The sequence below is a fragment of the Nomia melanderi genome, chromosome 12 (assembly GCF_051020985.1).
Source record: "Nomia melanderi isolate GNS246 chromosome 12, iyNomMela1, whole genome shotgun sequence".
Taxonomy (NCBI): domain Eukaryota; kingdom Metazoa; phylum Arthropoda; class Insecta; order Hymenoptera; family Halictidae; genus Nomia; species Nomia melanderi.
The window spans coordinates 4,223,900-4,241,394 of record NC_135010.1 but is presented as its reverse complement, the minus strand read 5'-3'; the positions used below and the strand labels follow the sequence as shown (position 1 = coordinate 4,241,394).

The 17,495-nt window shown below is 29.4% G+C and overlaps 5 protein-coding genes across 10 annotated transcripts; 3 read left to right on the top strand and 2 right to left on the bottom strand.

Annotated features, from left to right (window-relative positions):
* The first annotated feature begins 1,100 nt into the window (after positions 1-1,100).
* LOC116426375 (tetratricopeptide repeat protein 27-like) lies at positions 1,101-4,452 on the top strand. Its single transcript, XM_031975212.2, has 9 exons — positions 1,101-1,238; positions 1,349-1,500; positions 1,610-2,465; positions 2,563-2,629; positions 2,697-3,029; positions 3,103-3,276; positions 3,351-3,503; positions 3,580-3,741; positions 3,815-4,452. Exons 2-9 carry the CDS (start codon positions 1,422-1,424, stop codon positions 4,376-4,378), a joined length of 2,388 nt encoding a protein of 795 aa, XP_031831072.1. The 5' UTR covers positions 1,101-1,238; positions 1,349-1,421; the 3' UTR covers positions 4,379-4,452.
* A 239-nt stretch (positions 4,453-4,691) lies between these two features.
* Positions 4,692-7,140, top strand: LOC143174160 (3-oxoacyl-[acyl-carrier-protein] reductase FabG). 3 transcript variants are annotated; one of them, XM_031975219.2, is made up of 5 exons: positions 5,278-5,443; positions 5,658-5,797; positions 6,078-6,394; positions 6,466-6,667; positions 6,754-7,140. In XM_031975219.2, the coding sequence occupies exons 3-5, from the start codon at positions 6,078-6,080 to the stop codon at positions 6,994-6,996; spliced, it is 762 nt and encodes a 253-aa protein (XP_031831079.1). In that variant the 5' UTR covers positions 5,278-5,443; positions 5,658-5,797; the 3' UTR covers positions 6,997-7,140. The 3 variants fall into 3 exon arrangements, with proteins under 3 accessions (XP_031831075.1, XP_031831079.1, XP_031831078.1); XM_031975215.2 differs by lacking the exons at positions 5,278-5,443; positions 5,658-5,797 and adding an exon at positions 4,692-5,127; XM_031975218.2 differs by having other exon boundaries at positions 5,392-5,848.
* A 454-nt stretch (positions 7,141-7,594) lies between these two features.
* Rfk (Riboflavin kinase) lies at positions 7,595-9,210 on the top strand. The gene is made up of 4 exons (XM_031975231.2): positions 7,595-7,746; positions 8,378-8,526; positions 8,610-8,712; positions 8,796-9,210. The coding sequence occupies exons 1-4, from the start codon at positions 7,659-7,661 to the stop codon at positions 8,897-8,899; spliced, it is 444 nt and encodes a 147-aa protein (XP_031831091.1). The 5' UTR covers positions 7,595-7,658; the 3' UTR covers positions 8,900-9,210.
* On the bottom strand, positions 9,101-11,601 carry LOC116426376 (uncharacterized). 2 transcript variants are annotated; one of them, XM_031975221.2, is made up of 6 exons: positions 10,985-11,601; positions 10,647-10,902; positions 10,450-10,576; positions 10,104-10,372; positions 9,860-10,005; positions 9,101-9,800 (listed from the first exon to the last, which is right to left on the bottom strand). In XM_031975221.2, exons 1-6 carry the CDS (start codon positions 11,388-11,390, stop codon positions 9,244-9,246), a joined length of 1,761 nt encoding a protein of 586 aa, XP_031831081.1. In that variant the 5' UTR covers positions 11,391-11,601; the 3' UTR covers positions 9,101-9,243. The 2 variants fall into 2 exon arrangements, with proteins under 2 accessions (XP_031831081.1, XP_031831082.1); XM_031975222.2 differs by having other exon boundaries at positions 10,991-11,601.
* A 115-nt stretch (positions 11,602-11,716) lies between these two features.
* Positions 11,717-17,468, bottom strand: LOC116426374 (putative ATP-dependent RNA helicase DHX57). 3 transcript variants are annotated; one of them, XM_031975210.2, is made up of 13 exons: positions 17,051-17,468; positions 16,724-16,822; positions 16,439-16,577; positions 16,165-16,349; positions 15,634-16,091; positions 15,019-15,539; positions 14,646-14,953; positions 14,096-14,585; positions 13,645-14,027; positions 13,445-13,566; positions 13,050-13,369; positions 12,076-12,690; positions 11,717-12,001 (listed from the first exon to the last, which is right to left on the bottom strand). In XM_031975210.2, the coding sequence occupies exons 2-13, from the start codon at positions 16,792-16,794 to the stop codon at positions 11,858-11,860; spliced, it is 3,756 nt and encodes a 1,251-aa protein (XP_031831070.1). In that variant the 5' UTR covers positions 16,795-16,822; positions 17,051-17,468; the 3' UTR covers positions 11,717-11,857. The 3 variants fall into 3 exon arrangements, with proteins under 3 accessions (XP_031831070.1, XP_031831071.1, XP_031831069.1); XM_031975211.2 differs by lacking the exon at positions 17,051-17,468 and adding an exon at positions 16,890-16,956; XM_031975209.2 differs by lacking the exon at positions 17,051-17,468 and having other exon boundaries at positions 16,724-17,009.
* Between the last annotated feature and the right edge of the window lie 27 nt (positions 17,469-17,495).

Genomic DNA, 17,495 nt, shown 5'->3' with positions numbered 1-17,495 from the left:
GGTTTTGTATTGCACTTCGATAATAATCATTTATTATATTAACTAAGTAGTGGATTATTTCATTCTGTATTGTGTGTTACAAAAATGTCTCCTGCTTTTATTTTTATATAATCTCATCTCTTCTAGGTATTTTATTTGTGCGCCTTCATGCAAAGTCGTTTTTATTTTTGTGCATCATTCTTTATTCAATATTATTTAATCTCAGGGACATTTATTTTTGAAATCTTTGTAACGTTAATATATTATTTTATTTGAGACTCAGCTGTATATCATGTTGACTGCTGTGTCACCCATATTGGGGTGACGCTTATTGGACTACTTACGAAGGATCTTCGTAGGTATTTGAAAAGATATTTCACAGAGTGTAATAAAACTATTGAATTGTTATAAAAGTAATACAAAAAGGGTTTATTAAAAGAATTATTTAAAATGTAAAATTTTGAAACATTCTGTACAAGGCTGAGGTTAGTCAAGACAATTTAGACAAAAAGTTGTCTTCTTTAAATTCCCTCGTGCCTTTGATCGGTCTGTTTGACGTCTTTTGTCTGAATAACACAGTTTGCATGTGTGCCTTATGCTTGTTCCAAAATCATTTTTACAAACGACCATATTACACTGACTTCGTTGAAGACAAGGTTTTATTGTATTTTCAGGCAACCCTATTAATTCTCTAAATCTTCTAATATTTACATACTTCTTTGTTACAGTTTTGTAAACTATCAAAGCATTACTAAAATATCGGTGGGAGTACCAAGCAGAATACGCTTGGTAGAGTGGCGCGCCTGGCCTGAAGATTTCGTTGGAAACACGCGCGGCAGTTAACGTGATAAGTAGTAATTGTTCTCCCTTCACATAGGTGCAGGCGTACGTACAGTAGATGATGATTGGTCCTTATTATGATTTTATAGACTTAATTTTTTGTTTTTACCTACTTAAAAAAGTTTTGAGGTTTTATAAATCATTAATGTGTTGTTTATAATGTGAAGCTTTCTATAATTCAGAGCAAAAAGTACTTAACAACCCTTCTACGTAATAAAGGTTCATCTGGTAAAACTAGACCTTAGACGCCGAAATAAGAGGTGGAATTTTCCAAGTTCTATATATAGTAATCGAGATAGACTCGAGTAGTAGCGGGAAAGCCTTGAAGTTCAGGGTCCCCTATCGGGAAGGTGAGAAGTGGACGCCTAACATTCATTTGCGGAAACTTTAGACAGCCAATTGAATTTGAATTTTTAAAAGTAAAGATAGTAACTATAACGTATACTTGATACTAATATATTATTATAGTATCTTAATTGTACATTACAAATTTCTTTTAAATATCACACGTCACTTGTGTATTTCTTAGTTACCGATCGACGAATGTAAATGATATATCTAGGCACGTTTTTCCACGTGGTTTTAAGTGACACTTAGAAACAATGGATAATTTAAATAGAAACAAAATGCAGCACGAAGAAGTTGAAATTCTATTATTAACAAATTTTATTCACAAGCAAGGTAAGTAAATTATTTAAAATTGTATAAACATGCTAATTTGATATGTTAGGTTATATTCTAACATTTGCTTACTTGAAAACTTTTCTCATTATAAATTGTTTTATTTTAGACTATGAACTGCCATTGCATGTAAAAAATGTAATGAACGGCCGATATGCTCATGTCGTAAATAATACATTAGATTCAAATTTTATTGAGTTATGCAGTATTAACAATATCTCCGAATTAATACATAATGGTATAGAAAAAGAAATAATCTCACATGATTACTGGCTTTGTATGGGTATAGCTTCTTTATTATATTTTGTCCAATATAATTGGACAGGCCCGCAAACCGATGAAGATATTAAGTGGTTAAAAAGTCAAGAACAAAATGCTCTAGAACATTTATCTTTACATGATGAATGTAACACAAATATGAAAAAGCCAGAGCTTCTTTACTTTTCGAAGATAATATTTTCCAATGAAATTTTACAAAATTCTTGTATAAGTTGTACATGGTGGTTATTAAGAACAAACCTTTTACATCAACTTGTTTTAAATGAAAGCTCTGGCATGATATTTGATGAGATGGAACAATTAATTGAAAAAATCAATGAATCATTTTTATTAGAGAATCAATACTGCAAAGCACTGTTTTATATAGAAGTAGCACAATTTTACTTTTATTATAAACGAACTCAGAATTCTGAAAAGTATGTTGAACTAGCTCAAAAGACAGCAAAATTGGATTTAAATCTGGAGGGTGTCTTAGGGAAACGCACAAAACATCAACAAGAAGATAAAGCTCAATTGCATTTAAGAATAGATGCAGGAACGAATCAATTTCCTTCCAGATGTTGCGAGAATTTACCAAAGTCTCTTGACTTGAATGATGACGTTAGACTAGAACGCACTGAATTTTCAGAAAATGTAGAAGGTACTGAATTTGGAACAATAGAAGAAGCAATCATTTTAGCAAAACAGTAAGAATATACCTTATTATTTTATCAGATAATAGTAGAACTATTTAGAAAATAGTTATAAAAGAGATATATGTTTTACAAATTTTACTTTGGGTAGTATTCAATTGCAGTTGTCACAGCCAAAGGACAAGTTAACTGATGAAGAGATTAAACCTTATCTAACAGTAAGTATTATTAGTATGAATGCTAATAAGTTCACCCTGTGAGTATCTAAAAACATTTATGTAACAGGCTATAATAGATCATACAAAAAATTGGTCTTTAAAAATGAGTTCTCTCTTCCATCGTTGTTCATTGGAATCTACTGATAAGAGGGCTGTTGAACGATCGATGATGCAATTAGAATACTTGATACAAGAATTAAAAAATACAATAGTTCCTGTTGCATATAGAATGGATATGTTCTTTGCAAGTGGACTTAGACCTATTTGGATGTTTGAACAAACATGGGCACATATCATGATGAATCTTGGGATGATAAAAGGAGCTCTAGATGTTTTCTTAAAGCTTGAATTATGGGAAGAAGTCATTTCATGTTACAATATGTTGGAATTGAAGCATAAAGTATATTTAAACAATTTTTTAATATTATACTTATTTATATTCCATTTTACAAATGTGTTTCGAATATTTCTAGGCAGCAGAAGTTATTCGTCAAGAAATATCTAAGAAACCCACAGTTCAATTATGGTGTTTGTTGGGTGATGCAACTCAAGACACTAATCATTACGAAACAGCATGGAAATTATCAAACGAAAAAAGTAGTCGCACTCAAAGACACTGGGGACTATTTTATTTTGCAAAAAAAGATGTTGGTTTACAAATAATCATTGTAAAAACTAAACTTTGATGTATAACACATACATAGACATTTTTAATTTTTAGTACATGGAGGCTATACCACATTTAAAATTATCAGTAGAATTAAATAACATTCAAGAAAGTGTTTGGATAAGGCTTGGATTTGCAGCTTTACAAGTAGAAGATTGGAAATTAGCAGCCACAGCATACAGGCGTTACTGTGCTTTAGAACAATCAGTTTGTATTACTTAATTGTATTTGTAAAGTGTTGATTAAGTATCATGTATTTACATATTCTACACATTGATTACAGACATTTGAGGCTTGGAACAACTTGGCAAAAGCTTACATAAAATTAGGCGATAAAGGAAGAGCGTGGAAATCTCTCCAGGATGCTATAAAATGCAACTATGACCGTTGGCAAGTTTGGGATAATCTAATGGTCGTTAGTATAGACTTAGGGCATTTCTCAGAAGTATGTACACAACAGATAATACTAGAGGAATTACTCTAAAGTTTATGTCAACATCAATTTATAACTTTTGCAGGTAATTCATTGTTATCACCGTATTTTGGATCTCAAAAATAATCATTTAGATATTCAAGTCCTTGATATATTAACTCGCGCTATATTGAATAATGTAAATGACTTTGATGGAAATCCTGCGCAAAGATTGCTTTCAAAAGCTTTAGAGTTGTTTGGAAGAATTAGTTCTCTTTTACTCAATAATTCCCACATCTGGAGAATGTATGGACAGCTTACAGCTCTTAAAAACACAGATATTGACAATGAAAAAGCAGCACAGTACTTGCAGCAAGCTCATCGTGCTGCTGTTTCAGATACCACATGGTTTAAACAAGAAGAATCTACGGAGAATGTACTGCAATTATGTTGTCTATTAGCAGAAATGTATCTACGTTGTGCTTCCAATTGTGATGTTAAGAAAAAACGCACATTGTTAGCAAGTGCAAAACTATCTCTTCAAGGAGTTGTAAAAAAAGTTAAAGATCATGATTGGAAAAATGAGAAAATTCAAACATATTTACAAGAGAGCGAAGAATCTTTAAATACAATAGTAAATGAACTAGAACAAATAAAATTAACAACTTAGATAAGTTATTTAAATTTTATACATTTATTGCTTATACGTATATGTTTTACAAAATTTATACCAACGTTTTTAAATATTATTGTATATATGTAATTGAAAATATTATTCCACAATTAAGATGCAATAAATGCATCTATAAGGAAAAAGGATCTTATAGTTAAGGTATTTTAAAAATGAGATATAAATCTTCATCTTTATAGTTAAGTAGTCAAGTAAAATATACTAATAAAGAACCGAAATAGGTTAAGAACCATTCAAACTGCGGGTAGTATCATGCTGCCCTCTACGATATGAAGAATCGTCCCTCACCAACATGTTTTGTGCATTTGTAGTGGTGGAACGCTATTTCTGAGCTATTTTTCCATTTTCGCAAAATGGAAGTTGTGCGGCAAAAACGTGCCGCAATAAAAGGCCAAATAATTGGCCTTTATAAGGCTGGTTTTCCCAGCACAAATATCGCGACTATTATGAAGTGCAGTGAAAGAACTGTCAGAAAATACATAAAAAGTTACCGTGAAAAAGGCGAAGAGGGCCTTGTAGATAGGCGACTTTATAATGCAGGAAGGGCGCGTAAAACTACAACTCAAGAAGATCATGCTATAATTAGAGAAATGAATCAAAATCCTTCTCAAAGTGCATCGAGCGTTGCAGCAAATCTTGATTTGCAAGTGTGTCCAAGTACCGTGCGTAGTCGATTACGGGAGGCTGGATTCCCTTTTGGTCGACCTCCACGTAAAATACGTATACAGGTAGGTTCAAAAAAACTTACCAACTTCACCATAGATACATGAAAGTGCTTAGGCATGTCCTGCTTCTCAATTGGATAAATATAATTGATGGTGTTCCTAGGAACTCTTATGCATCTGTGGTAGTTTGGCCAAGTTTTTTTGAATTGATGTATATTGCCGGTAAAGATTACCGACCGAGCAACGCACGTGTTACCACTTTGACTCGCTGATCAGGCTTGAAAGCAGCGACTTTCACACGGATACGTTTTATGTAATCGTAGTGGTGGAACGGTATTTCTAAGCAAAGGGCAATCTTCATCGAACGATTCTACAACTTGTAAATTTCCGTTCTGATAAATTTAGATAATATAATTTTTTCTTATCGCAAGATACTATCTTTTATCTATAGTTTTTAAACAAACAAAAATCTGTAAAATTAAGAATCTGTACCTTTTTTATTTTTATTTATTTTTATACATATATTATCAACATTTGACATCCAAATTGATGTTTTATCTGACAGTCTTGTGTAACCTTCACTCTTCCTATAGTTGATTCGTAATAGCAAAGTCTGGGTATAAATGACAGACGACCAATACAGTATTCTTCATTTATAATTTCAACCGGAAAGAGGGAACCCGAATCGATTTAACGAAGCAAAATTATTATTGACTACAAAGAACTCAAGAAGGTGTAAAGATTAAGCGTACTTTCTCTAAATATTTAAAAAGAGTAACACACGGTTGGTACTTTATACCGCAATTATTCTAGTATCGAAAAATATTTAATTACATAGTACATTAAGAAAAACACCGTCAATTTTTACTTATTTTGATCCGTTAATATATATTATATTTATATTATATGCTTATATCTTTTTCTTTAGTATTGAAACAGGATATATCAGTAGTTTTTTTTTGTAAATTAAGTTGAAAGTTAATAATTTAAAAAAGTGTTATATCTTTTTTCAGATGGCTTTCTCAGGAAAAGTTGTGTTAATAACAGGAGCTAGCTCTGGTATTGGAGCAGCAGCAGCTGTACATTTCTCTCAGCTTGGAGCATCACTGTTGTTAACAGGTCGTAATTTAGAAAATTTAAATGCGGTTGCTGAAAAATGCAAACCGAACAAACCACTTATTGTAACTGGAGAATTAACTAACGAAGTTGATGTAAAAAATATTATTGAAGCTACTATTAAGCATTACGGCAGATTAGATGTTTTGGTTAATAATGCTGGTGTATTAGAAAGTGGAGGCATAGAAAATACATCATTAGAGCAATACGATAGGTATAAATGAAACATCTATAAATATTAAATTATGTAAGAAAAGAGAAATATTAAAATGTATAACCTTACAGGGTATTCAATATAAATGTACGATCAATATACAATTTAACAATGTTAGCTGTTCCTCACATAATTAAAACTAAGGGTAATATTGTAAATATATCAAGTGTTTGTGGGTTAAGAGGATTCCCAGGTGTTTTATCGTATTGTATGAGTAAAGCAGCAATTGATCAGTTCACAAAATGTGTTGCCCTTGAACTTGCAGATAAACAAGTACGTATTATATGTATAATATACAGATACAATTATAAAGAATATTGGTGTTTTCATTTGAGTTTCATCAATTTTTTTATGTATAGGTACGAGTGAATGCTGTAAATCCTGGTGTTGTAGTAACAAATCTTCATAGAAGAAGTGGAATGAAAGAGGAACAATTAGAGACATTTTTTGACCACAGTAAAGACACTCATCCACTGGGTAGACCAGGAGATGTTACAGAAGTTGCAAAAACAATCGCATTTCTAGCAAGTGATGATGCTAGTTTCATTACAGGTGCAACTTTACCCGTAGATGGTGGAAGACACGCCATGTGTCCTCGTTAATTTGCATTCCATCAAAATGTATTTTGAACATATTAATTCTAAGATCAACACACTTATAAAATTTCTAAGACACTATATTTTTACTAAGAAAAATTGTTATATATAACAAAGTTATCATGTGTCAATAAATGTATAAATTATTCACGTGTTATGTGTTACTTATTAAATTTGTATTCTTTACTACTTATGATATGCATCTGAAAAAAATCAGGATTTTAATTATTAATTAATTTAAATGTTTGTTTTATTTTTAAAAATTAAATTAATATTAAAAATTGTATCATTTGTTAAAGTCTATTCTTCTAAAATGAATTTAAAATTAATACAATTATTTAAAACATAAATATAATAAAAATTTTATTAGAAATAAAAAGAAGTAATAAATGTAACTGTATAAGAGACATAGAATATTGTTATAAATTTATTACAATCGAGTTTATTCTAAAATAGGACACAAATAAAATAAAAATTAAAAGATAATAACCTTTAACATGGATACATTTCATACGTAAATACACTTTAACAGTATGACAAGGATTGATTGATTTATTTATGCCACGTCACATTTTGAACATTTTATCTTCTTCTAACACTATATAAAATGAAGTACATAACAATCTTACGTCGACAGTTAAAAGCTAGACGTGATAGTGAGAAACATCATGGGTACCAAAAACTTCCCGTATTTTTTATCTAGTTTAGTGGTAAGAGGTTTCGGTAGAGGTTCCAAAGCTTTAGGTATACCAACGGGTAGGTTTAGAAATTTAAATTATATTCATTAATTCATGAAGTACAGCAATTAATGAAAAATTTAAGTTGTTCCGAAAAACGTCTTTCGCCGGTCAATATGAAGTTTTTAAGAAATAGACACGAAGAAAAGAGGATCCAAAATATACAATTTTAGTTTCGAGCATTTATTAATTTCTAGGATATTAACGAAAAACTTTTACACAGTATATTCAGTAAAACTTGTACAATAAAATTCTGTCTATAGAAACATGATGTATACATCCCTTCCATCATCTTAAAATTTTATATTAATCGACAAAAGGCGCTTTACGGAACAATACCTACAATTTAAAATTGATTTAATATTCCAAAAGATAGTACAGGAATCTTGTATATAACTAACGTAATCATTTTAGTGTGTAGATGGCGGGAAAATATAAAAAGTAATATTGTTCTGTATCGTTCATTTATCATATAGTATTTCACAATTTTCTAAAATGAAAGTTTTTGCAATTAAAGTATTTCGTAACAAAATTTAATAATATACATCGTAGATAAAAGGAACGGTATATTTTTTAATACAAATAATAGTAACGTATGAATTTGTTTAAAAATGCAATGAATAATTACATAACAACATCATTGTTTGTAGCAAATCTCGAAGATAAGGTTGTTGATTCTTTACCTAGCGATCTTAACACTGGAGTCTATTTCGGATGGGCTTCTATAGACGGAAAAATTTATAAAATGGTTGCAAGTATTGGATGGAATCCATTTTACAAAAATGAAAAGAAGACAGTGGTAGGAATTTGGAAAAATACAATAAACTAATAATTATTTAAATATTAAATAATTTTAACATTACATAGAAAATATTTTTATAGGAAGTTCACCTACTTCATAAATTCGAAAATGACTTTTATGGGAAACAAATTAAAGTAATTTTCGCGGGTTATATACGACCAGAACAGGATTTCACTTCCGAAGGTTAATTTACTATTTATCTTTTATCTCTATAAATGTTATTAATGAAATTTTATGTTCAATAATGTCTGCTTTTATTATTTCAGGGGAATTGATTAAAGCAATAAATAATGATATTAGTGTAGCTGAAGAACAGTTGCAACAACCACATATAAATGCTTATAAAGAGGACAAATTTTTGAAGGAATAATTTACAAATTATGTTATATATAAGTTGCTTTCACAAGTTAAATTTATATTTTAGAACTTTAAAATATCCTTGTCTTTAATAATAATTCTTCATAAATTAGAGAATATTGTATTAAATAAATCTTATTATATTTCAAATATTCTATCAATTAGGAATGTACAGGCAATTTATATAATGTACACATTTTTAATTAATATTTTGATATACATGTAGTTCTTTGTATTGTATTTATAATATAGTATTTGTACATTAAAATATACATTGTAAAAGTGTATCCTAAATAAAGATACCAAATTATTTTCTTACATGTATTTTTGTGATAGAATTAGTAACATTGAAAATTTTTAATTTGTTCCTGGTGATGAAGGCGGTGAAGATGGAGGGGGTGGAGGTGGCGGCGGTGGTGGTAAAGATATCCATGGTGCATTTACAGTTTCCGAATTTTGTGACATTTGCGGTTGCCAAGTCATATTGGGATTTCGAAATCTTAAATTTGGAGATGAATTTGATTGATTTTGGAAAAGTAAATGTTCTTGATGAACTCTTGGAGATGTGTTGTAAGGAATTCTGGGATTTAAGGGTACTGTTGTTCCATCTTCGTTATAATAGTTATGTGAACTATAAAAGTTCTGATTTACATTATTCATAGTAGAGTTTACATATTGCATTGACTGCAATAGAGATGGATACATCCCATATCCATATGATTCACCACTATCTGGACGTAAAGTTCCTGGTGCGTTTGGCCAATTACTTTGACCAAGTACCCACAAATTCGGTAATTGATTCCCACCTTGCGCAGAAGAAAACTGTCTCGGATCTCCTCGTGGATAATATCCTTTTCTATTTTTTTGCTTATTTCTGTTCCAAGGATGATTTGATTGCCAACTAGAGTTTGGACCTAAAAGTATCAGAATTATTTATATTAATTAATCAATAATATTGTATAAAAGAACTTACTTGAAGCACGTTTTCGTTTAAATGGTACATCTTCATTCATCATAGAAGCTTGTTTCGCTTGTTTTAATTTTTCATAATAAGCTCGTTCTTCCTCGTCATCAGAAAATTCTGGAGGTTCATCTGCATTTGCATCTATGCCTTTAATTCTAAAGTAGTTATATACACATTATTAAGTATTACACAATATTATTAAATAAAGCCATTAACTATTTAAATGGAATAACATAATTATGTGTGGTCTTACTTCATTAACTCATGTAGAAATACTAAAGATGTATACTCTGTATTTGGACAGTAGTAAACAGTCATTCCTATTTTAATATCACATTCTTGAATATGTTTCGAACTATTGAACCTTACACAGTAATGTGGTTCTTTCACTTGTCCAAAAACATCAAATATTTTACCTAACGCCCTTTTCCCTTTATCAACAAATAAAATTGTATCTAAATTTAATGTGGGTTTACCGGGCTTGGGTTGAACAACTACTAATTGTTCTACCATCCATGCAACCTAAAATATTTTATTCCACACATTATATTAATTTATATCAAATACAGCATTGAAAAATAAATTTAAAATTTAAATACTTCTCCAAACGGATCACATAGTACTTCAGGCACACTAATTTTTAAATCTTCAATAGGTGGTAAATCATCTAATTCACTTTTCATTTCATTATTTTTTTGCTCCTTTGCGTTGCGTCCTTTATTTCGTCTGAAAACATAAAACTTAAATATAATCTCAAATTTCGTAGACGTTGAATCAAAAAAATTTAATAATTTACTTATTTGTGCTATCATCGCTATCTGAGTCATTTGATTCAATAATCACTAAACAATCTGTATTGCTACTAGAATCATCATCGCTTTCTTCGCTAGATGATTCATTATTAATAATTCTATAAGGTTGCGTCTGCATTTCTTTTGCGACAGTAGTTATATCATTCTTTTGTTTGTTAAGATCTAAAGTACTTTCTGTTTCTGAATCAGAATTCTCATATTCAATAGCTATACTCGTAAGGGAAGATAGTTTATCATTTCCTGTCAAAAGAGAATAGTAAATTTCAATAATCTTTTAATTAAAAATTGTAGACATAATATGTATAATAAATATATTTTATACCATTACTTTTCTCATGTATAACAGAAATGTCAACATTTTTTTGTTTCAAATTTTCAATTGCGAGATTATTTGTAACTTCTTTGTTGTTGTCACTGTTGTTAGTTCGTTCATTATTATTTACACTTAGTTTATTAAACGATTCTTTTTGTTGATTATTTGTATCATCTTTATCATTGTAACCGCAATGTTGTGCGGTCACATTTTTTTCAATTAAAGACATTTCACAATTGTTTGTAATTTGATCTGTTTTAAAAGCATTATTTTTTATTTCCCCGCTTTGTGACGTTAATACATTTTCAATAATAAGCGAGGCGCTATTGTTTTCTTCATTATTTAACACTTGTTCATTGGATTTATTGCATGAGTCTTTTGCAATTTTTTCTGTTATAACCTCATCTGTTTCCATTGTAATTTTTACGGATTTCTTCGATAAATGAGATTGTTCAATAATAACACTTATTATATGTAATTTTCATTTTGAAATAAACGAATACCATTAGTAATTGTAAAATAAAATATTTTTCTTATACGTAATTTCGTGTAGAATAGATAAACATTTCCCAATGCTAGCACGTGTATCACCGGGTGTCGATTGAATTCTATCAATACGCATGCGTAGACGATATCGTACCGTTTCCTTAACACTTTTATACATTTATTTTTTTCAAATATTATAAAATTATTTTTTAGAATTGCTAATGATAACAACACTTGTAAATAATAACACTTCGCATAATGAAAACAAATCGATATTTATTTAAATTTTTAGTTGAAAAAATTGTAGTCACTTCATTCCATATTAGTAAAACAACATATCTTCATTTTCTGCAAAATTTAATGCAGTACTTGTGTTAAAACAATTAAAATTTTGTTTTAGTCTTTTGTTACTACATGTACAATGGTTTGTATAATTTTTCTTCCATTTTGATGATTTAAAAGATTTAAAAGTGGATCCTTCATTTTTTCTTCCAATAATTTCACTAATTCTTTCCTCATTCGTTGTAAAAGTTGACCAACCTAAACAATATTTACACAGTTTCGAAATTGCAGTCTTCTTTTTATAAATATTTAGAAACTATTGATAATCTTACCTTATGCGACTCAACACTGAACAAAATCCAACCATCTTCTAACGATACAATAGATAATCCATTATGTAGTTCTATGTTCAAATCATAACCAGAAAATAAAATCAATAATAAAATTGGCACCATCGTGACTTCTTTGATAAATACTTTACTCGTTTTAATTTTTTCTTGAAATACTAAATATGGACTGGGGAAATAACCAACGTGGAAGTTAACGGACGACGGATGGATACTAACGAAGCCATCACATTTTGTTTGGAATTTCAATTCCTCTGGCTTAGGTTGCATTGGAATTGCTCCAGCAGATTGTACTTGAAAGGACTTTTCTGGTGTAAAAACTTTTACAACATTAGGATAAAGAGCAGCGCAAATCAAGCCTTGGAGAAGTTTGTAATTATCATTATTGACATTCAGTTCAAATCCAGTTATTTCTAGGACTCTATCAACATTTGGTTGTCGTTTAGGTAAATTAGTGGGAACGAAACCAATTGATACTAATAATTCTAAAAATTGGTATTTTATGTCTGCTAAAGTGCACAATGTGCGCACAGATAAGTAGTTTTCATTGGCAAAAACTTGTCCTGCAATGTTACTATGAGCACATGCTTCCAACCATTTCTATTAAATAAAAAGAAAAAAATGTAAATATTTTGTTCATATTACTATCCATTTAATACTAAACGTACCACAAACAGTCAAATGACCGATTTTCAAATTTGATTTAAAATTCTCCGTATTTCTTCGTTCATTTAACATTCAATTTAACTTCTATATTGTCTGATTAATTATAGTTTTTCAATTTTTGTCTTTCCTTTTGTTTCTATTTCTGATAAGAAATATTTATCGTTTAACTTGTTTACTTTTATTTTATAACTAGTTATTCGATTAGTTATGGTGGGTATATGTACAAACTGTCGGTACGTTTAGTGTTAAATTACACCTTTTATTATATTATCAATATTTATTTGAATATTTACCTTGTACACTTTAAGAACAGTTAAGTGATCAGAATTGGCTGTACAAAATTCTTTTTTGGCATCTACTTCGTGCCGCCTTTCAAAAGGTACAGTGAATGGAGTTTTATGAGACAAACAAGCTGCAATGGTAAGCGCAGAATCAAGGCAACAAAAGATTGCTCCAAACAATATTAGTTTTCCAATTCGAACATCTACAGGCAGTGCAGCGAGATGATGGCCCAAAGGAGTTAATGTACATTCAGAATTAAATGCTCCAACATCTTGTAAACGTTTGATAGCGCTATGAACATTTGAAACTGATGGCGGTTCTAAAAGTTTGTCTAAAAGGACATTGTAATTTTCATGTTGAGATCTGTGTAAAGAGAACATGGAATAGATAAACCTAGTACTATTACCTAAAACTTTATGCGAATCTATTTCCATGCCTTTATGTAATATTTGAATACGTAAAAGTAAGGGTTCTAAAGGTATTCTTAATATTTCAGGCACTGGTTGTGCTGAAAAATGATATTTAAATCTAGAAAAATAAAATGTATTAGATTTTTATTATTACAGTCTGCAAGATATTAATTAAAATGAAAACAATTATACATACTTATATGAAGTGTATAAATGAATGCATACTCCTGCCATTACACGTCCAGCACGACCTTTCCTCTGCAATGCATTTGCTTGTGATACCCAACATGTTTCCAAACTTTCCATATTTTGATTAGAATTAAATCTAGTTTCTTTCATTTTTCCACTATCAATCACAAAAACACAATCGTCTATAGTGATAGATGTTTCTGCTAAATTGGTGCTTAGCACAATTTTTCGAATGTCTCCAGTTTTTTTAAACACCAAATTCTGCTCTTCGCTAGATAAACTTGAATGTAATGGGACAACAATAAATTTTCCAGTCCTTGGCGAAAGATTCTTATTATCGTTCAACTGATTTTTTAATGTAATAATTTCAGCAAATCCTGGTAAAAATACCTGAAATTTAAGTACCAAATAGAGTTATACAATTTACATATTTTCACAAAGTGATAAAATATACTAACTAAAATAGATCCTGTTCTCGGATAGTCATGAGATCCAAATGCAATCCATTCTAATATTGTTTCTATAAGATCGAAATTAATTTTATCATGATCCATAACATACAAGTTTTTATGCGTTTGTTTACTATAATCATGATATCTACTGACAATTTGCATTAATGTTAAATTCTCATCCTGAATTGATTCTCTAACTGCAGCAGCGGAAACACCTTCAACTTCTGCAGTTTCAAGGTCTATTTGTAACTGTTCCCAGTCACCTCTAATCTTGCGCGTAAATTTCGAATTTTCTTCGAGTATATAATTTGTCCATTCAAATATATCTTCCAAAAAGATTTGCTCTACAGGGAACGTTTTTCCTGGAATATATAAAATAGGAGCTTCTCTAAAGTATGAGGAAAAGGCCTCTGCTTTAAGTGTTGCACTCATAAGTATTATTTTCAGGTTTGATCTTTTACATAATAATTCCTTTAGGAGCATCAATAGGAAGTCACTAGACGAAAAATTGTAATGTTTAAATAAGATAAACAAATTAACAGAATAATTAACTAACCTCTCTGCGCTTCTTTCATGGACTTCATCAACAATGACATGAGTCACATCCGTCAACTCTGGATTCATAGAAAATCTTTGTAGTAAAATTCCAGTTGTGCAAAATGTTAATCTAGTTTTGTTAGACATTTTACTTTCCAATCGTATTTGGTATCCCACTGTGTCACCTACACGTTCATCTCTTTCTGATGCAACTCTTTCTGCTACTCCTACTGCACTAATTCTTCGAGGTTGTGTACATATTATATTAATATGTTCTTTTGATTTGGATTTATTAAGCATCCAATCATCCAATAAAAATTGTGGCACCTAAAATATGATTAATATAAAAAAACAGTTTTAAATTAAAACGTATTACAAATATTTTTAATTACCTGTGTACTTTTACCACATCCTGTTTCACCTGAAATTATGGTAACTTGATGTTCATGTATTGTTTCTAAAATATTATCCATCTTAGACCATGCTGGCAGTTTTCTTCTAATTTCTTTCATTCTTTTATACTTATGATTTTCTTGTTTTTCTTTGAAATTTTCACGAATCAGGTCATTCGTTTTTAATATCTCCTCCGATGTAATTTTGTTTCTATTCCTCCTATTAATAGATCCCAATTCATGATGTGTAGCACGATTTTCATCTTCAGTTTCTAATAATTTTGGAAAGAGCAGATCATTTTGATCTAGAAATTGTTCTCTATTTTCTGCTAAATATGTTTTCATATCATATTCATTTTGCAAAAGAGATATTATAGAAAAAATAGATGGAACTCCATCTTCAGCTAACGATAATGCTTCGTTATACAATCTTCTACTTATTCTTAAACAATGTATACTTGAAAAAGTACCATTATTTTTATAAAAGTAGAAAAATGGCGGTTCGTACGGGTATTTACAACCTAATGAAATGTAAAAATACAGTACCTTTTAACAGTAGAACGTTACACAAATTTTATATTTCAATCACATGATTTATTTGAGTTCATGTAATACCTTCAGGAAATCTTATTTCTAACGTAAACTGTGGATCCTCTCTCTCAGGTATTTTGAGTACTTGCGGTTGTTGATGTAAAAATCTGCACTTATTTCCAAATCTACATTTCTTATGAATAAATAATCTGCAAACTTCTTTTTCTTTTGCTTTCTCCTGTTGTAGTTTTATCTTTCTTATTTCTTGTTCTACTTCGTCATTTCTTACTAAATATTCAAGATTAACTTGTACAGTCCAGATTTGGTTTTTTATTTTTTCTATAAACATATTTTCATAAATAGATTCAAGTGCCTCTTTTTCGTCTTGTCGCCTTTCTAGAAAATCTGTTGTATCAACACCATTAGACACTTTATTTTTTAAATTTTCAACATTATAGTACTTAAAGAATAATATTTCCAATGCTTTCCCCATATCTCCTTCTGTATGTATTAATGCTTCGATACAATGTGATTGATGAAACCTAAAAATAATATGATTGATTATAATTTGTATTAACACTATTCGATACTTTAATTTATACTTTTAATATTTACCCATAACTTTCCAACTTAGCTATTGCAAATTGTCTAGTAATTTGTTCTTCAGTTTTAGGTGTAATATCTTTAGAAGAATAATCTACTATTCCTTTAATAACTAAGTTACCCCTTTCCACCCAATACTGTTTGTCCAAATTTGATTTTTTATTTTCAAATTCTGATATATCAGAAAGCTTGAAACTCTGTTAAAAATTCATATTATAAAATTCCAATACATCTTATAAAATAAAACATAATGTACTAAATTGATAAAAATATCTGTTTTACATACAGGCCCATAAATATGTTTTAAAGTATCATAAAGTTGTCGTTCAGATTCTTCAGATATTCTTAACATTTGTAACTCGACTTTAAGTTTGCTAGAGATACAAGGATTTTCATTTTTACACTTATTCTTGTTCAACACATTCCTATTAAAAAATGAATTTATTTCTTTTAAATCATATTATAAAATCAATATTATGCGCATAATTATATAACAATCAATAAAAACTACTAGCCTTTATTTTGCGTTACATTTTTGTTTTAATGTATAGACGGTTATGTATTAACTTACGTGATATTTTTTCCATTACTTTTTCCATCTAATGTAACATCTTCCATCAATTGAATACTATTATGGTCCATCGTTGAAAATAAAAAATACTAATTTTTCCTATAAATCAGTTTAAAAAATATTTTTACTTATTCTTCCCGAAAGATAGAGGTTAAAAGTTACATACACGTAACGTGTCTCTGAGTGACAGATGAAAATTTATGAACTAGTAGAAGGCTAAAACTCTAATACAAATTAGTTCTAATAGTAAATAGAAGTTTTCATTACTCTGTAGTTTCACGAATAAATTATTTAGAAATAAATAACAAGTAAAAAATGAATACAAACCTATTCGTAAACAAATTATTTTAAACAATTTGTTTTAATGTTTATAGTTGTTTCTAGGATATTCAAAATCGATGACCCTTTCTACCTTTTTTTTTATGTAGAGTTCTTGTATTACAAAAACTTCAATAATAATAGTAATATATAAATATACATAAGTATATATAAATTTAATTATATGCTTAAGCTTTATCTGCCCACATTTTACATATCCACATTTTTTCTGATTTATTAAATACAACTAAAAACAAAATGCGTAAGATTTACAGAATACGTAAAATCAAGAGATCAGTCGAACACATAGCATGAATCAATATTTGTAAAAAAGAATATAACAATTTTGAGGAAACATAATTTTTTATTTATATATAGTTTGATAATTCGTAACTGATGAATAATAGACAATTTCATTGATTTAATAGTCAGTTCAAATTTCTTCTTATGATTA